At 48.2% G+C, this 2,814-nt stretch overlaps 1 protein-coding gene across 1 annotated transcript; it reads left to right on the top strand.

Annotated features, from left to right (window-relative positions):
• Positions 1 to 817: 817 nt before the first annotated feature.
• On the top strand, positions 818 to 1,143 carry SARC_03545 (hypothetical protein; the record flags this gene model as incomplete). The annotated part of the gene is made up of 1 exon (XM_014302640.1): positions 818 to 1,143. A coding segment is annotated over one exon (326 nt), but the record flags the coding sequence as incomplete, so codon positions are not given.
• Positions 1,144 to 2,814: the final 1,671 nt, after the last annotated feature.

Raw genomic sequence — 2,814 nt, forward strand, 5'->3', positions numbered from 1 at the left:
TGTGTGTGTGTGTGTGTGTGTGTGTGTGTGTGTGTGTGTGTGTGTGCATTCGAATGTTGCACACTCATATATTATTATAAACTGGGAGTAGTTAAGAATAGGGTTTTACACATATTCATGATTCACAGTATAAATTATGTAGTGATTAATTAAGTGACTCCAATTTTTTTGTAGAAGAACTATTAGTCCTACTCCACGTTCTGTTCATAGCCAACTCAAGTTGATTACAAAATAGCGTTAGACAGGGTACTGTCCATTATCCATAATTCCTCCTATATTTATATATAAGCGTTGGCTCTCCTAATAAAACTTTGTTCGTTACATCGTGATGAACGCAGAACCCAGGCCAGGTCCCTCACCAACAACATGCTAAAATACCACACGCGAGGACATTTGCATCGGGATCGAGGAACAAGGATATTTTGTGCCTGGCTCGGGGCGTGAGCCCCTTTTCGGCCTCCGGTTGGAAATACCAGGTGTTTTAACATCGGATTACATCAACAACTTCCTCCAGTGTCCATACATCTGTAACACGGGTTGGAGTACTGGGAAGGCCTTGGACACGTGCAACGTCATCTGGTGCCAAGATAACGTACGTTAATACCAGTGGGCTTTCACACGTGCCAACGCAGACACCCACCTGGTTCAGAGGCCAACGGACACCAGTTATAAAAGAGTTTGAAGTGCTCGATAATATTATCAACTGGCCGAATTTTCTCGCCCATGGACTCAGGCAGATCCATCTAGAAGGTCTGTACGTAGAACACCGCGAAGAAGAATACAACCGCCTTATCGTCGCAGTGCCTTATCGTCGCAGTAATCCGTTGTCTGGGAGCGGAGAGGTCGTCGAACTCAAGTAACTGCGGGTTCAAGAAGGGCCGGTTTTCGCTTCCATCGTGGAATGCCAAGCTCGACCACAGCATTGTAACTCAAATCTCATCTCCAAATACGTCAGAGCCGCCCAAGAAGCGCCAACACGAATTAGAGCTTTCACGAGGCAATAATACCGGAGATAAAGACAAGGAGAAAGCAGCAAGATATAAGGCTGCCAATGACAAGGTAAAAGCAGCAAGATATAAGGCTGCCAAGGACAAGGCTGCCAAAGATAAGGGTGGCAAACCGAAGGACGGTGTAAATGACTAATTCGACCGCGCCCCCTTCACTCTATCTTAAGGTTCGAAGTGTTATTAACAGATGGAGGGAACATGGCGCAAACAAGGATCTACTGGAAACAATCAAGTATAGCGTACGGCCGACTTGGGGGCTTTTGGGGGATCCACCAACATCAAGAATGGGGCGATGGATAAATATATCTGAAGTAACAGCCCCAATGATCAACACAGAACTACACATACTACAATCAGGAGTGATCGGGAAGTGCGAGGAGTGCGAGGCATATCTGATACACCCCGCCTTTATCATTCCGAAATCAGACGGCATTCGAGCTCGTCTGACTCTGAACTCGGCGAGTATAAACAGTCACGCAGAAAAGAAAAGAAAAAATCGAGCAGAAGGCCTAGAACGGCTGGGAGAAGTTTCACGGAGGGGGGATATAGCTATGTCCGCGGACATCAAAGACGGATTCTATGCATTAGCTGTGGCCAATCCCCGCCTTTGGCAATTCCGGGACAACACCTGTCAACTTTGGTGCTTCCTGGTCCTGCCAATGAGGGCGTCGTTTTCATCGGCTTGGTTCAAACTCATGATGGATGTAGTCAGGAACGCCCTGCGACGAAAGGGAATCCGAATAGTATTATACGTCGACGAACTCCTGCTCCTCGGCCGCTCGAAGAGAATCATCCTACGGCATCGCAGGAATGTCGTCCATCTATTCAATAACCTAGGACTTTAGTTCGCCGGAGGCAAGGGTCACTGGATACACCCAGTGACACGCCTGCAACACCTAGGCGTTCTCATCGACTTTCAGAAAAACAATATAATTATGACTATGGAATTCAAAGAAAATTTACGCCGCCTCGGAGTAGCCATCAGAGCAATGGGACTCAAAAACAAAGGTTGAGCCGAGACTCTGGCAATCGTACTTAGGCTGCCTCCAGTGGGCAGCCTTTTCCGTACTCAGCTTCTAACCATTCATTGCCGATCTCCAGCAGACGATCCCATGGACGAACTCATCTCATGTCCGCCTTTCAGGGGCGATATTAAAACAATAGAGCGCATGACGTCACTCATCGAGATCTTTGAGAAACGACAGATTTAGGTGTCGGATCACCAAGCGACGATGACGTCCGATGCATCCAAGACGGGCTTCGGAGCCACCTTACATTGACACCAACGAACACTGACATTCGCAGGCCGCTGGAATACAACCGAAATAAAGTGGCCAATCTCCATCCTAGAACTCAAAGGCCTCATAATGGCCTTCGAGTTCTTCCACCAACAACACAATATCGGCTCAACATTCCTCTTATGGCTCACGGACTCAACCACGGCCTTCACGCCCTACGAAAGTGGCGCAGCCAATCCAAGCCCATGAATGCTCAGCTCCGGATACTCGTATGGTACTGCACCAAGAACCAGACCCAATGGCCAGTAACTCTCGGCTATATGATAGGTAAGCTTAACATAGCAGCAGACATGCTGTCGAGGCAAGGCTCACTCCTCCAGTATCACTGGACTGTGACAGCCGCAGTTCTGGAGCTCTTCGACCGATGGCGAATCAAACTCGACCCACAGGACCGCCCTTACCCGGATTCCTACTACCTCAATAGGGGACATCATGTCCAAGTGCGCTTTGCCAACTATTATCATACAAAATGGGACCAATCTCTGGATCTCCTGGCACCACCGGAAACC

Source organism: Sphaeroforma arctica (genome assembly GCF_001186125.1).
Source record: "Sphaeroforma arctica JP610 unplaced genomic scaffold supercont1.183, whole genome shotgun sequence".
Taxonomy (NCBI): domain Eukaryota; class Ichthyosporea; order Ichthyophonida; genus Sphaeroforma; species Sphaeroforma arctica.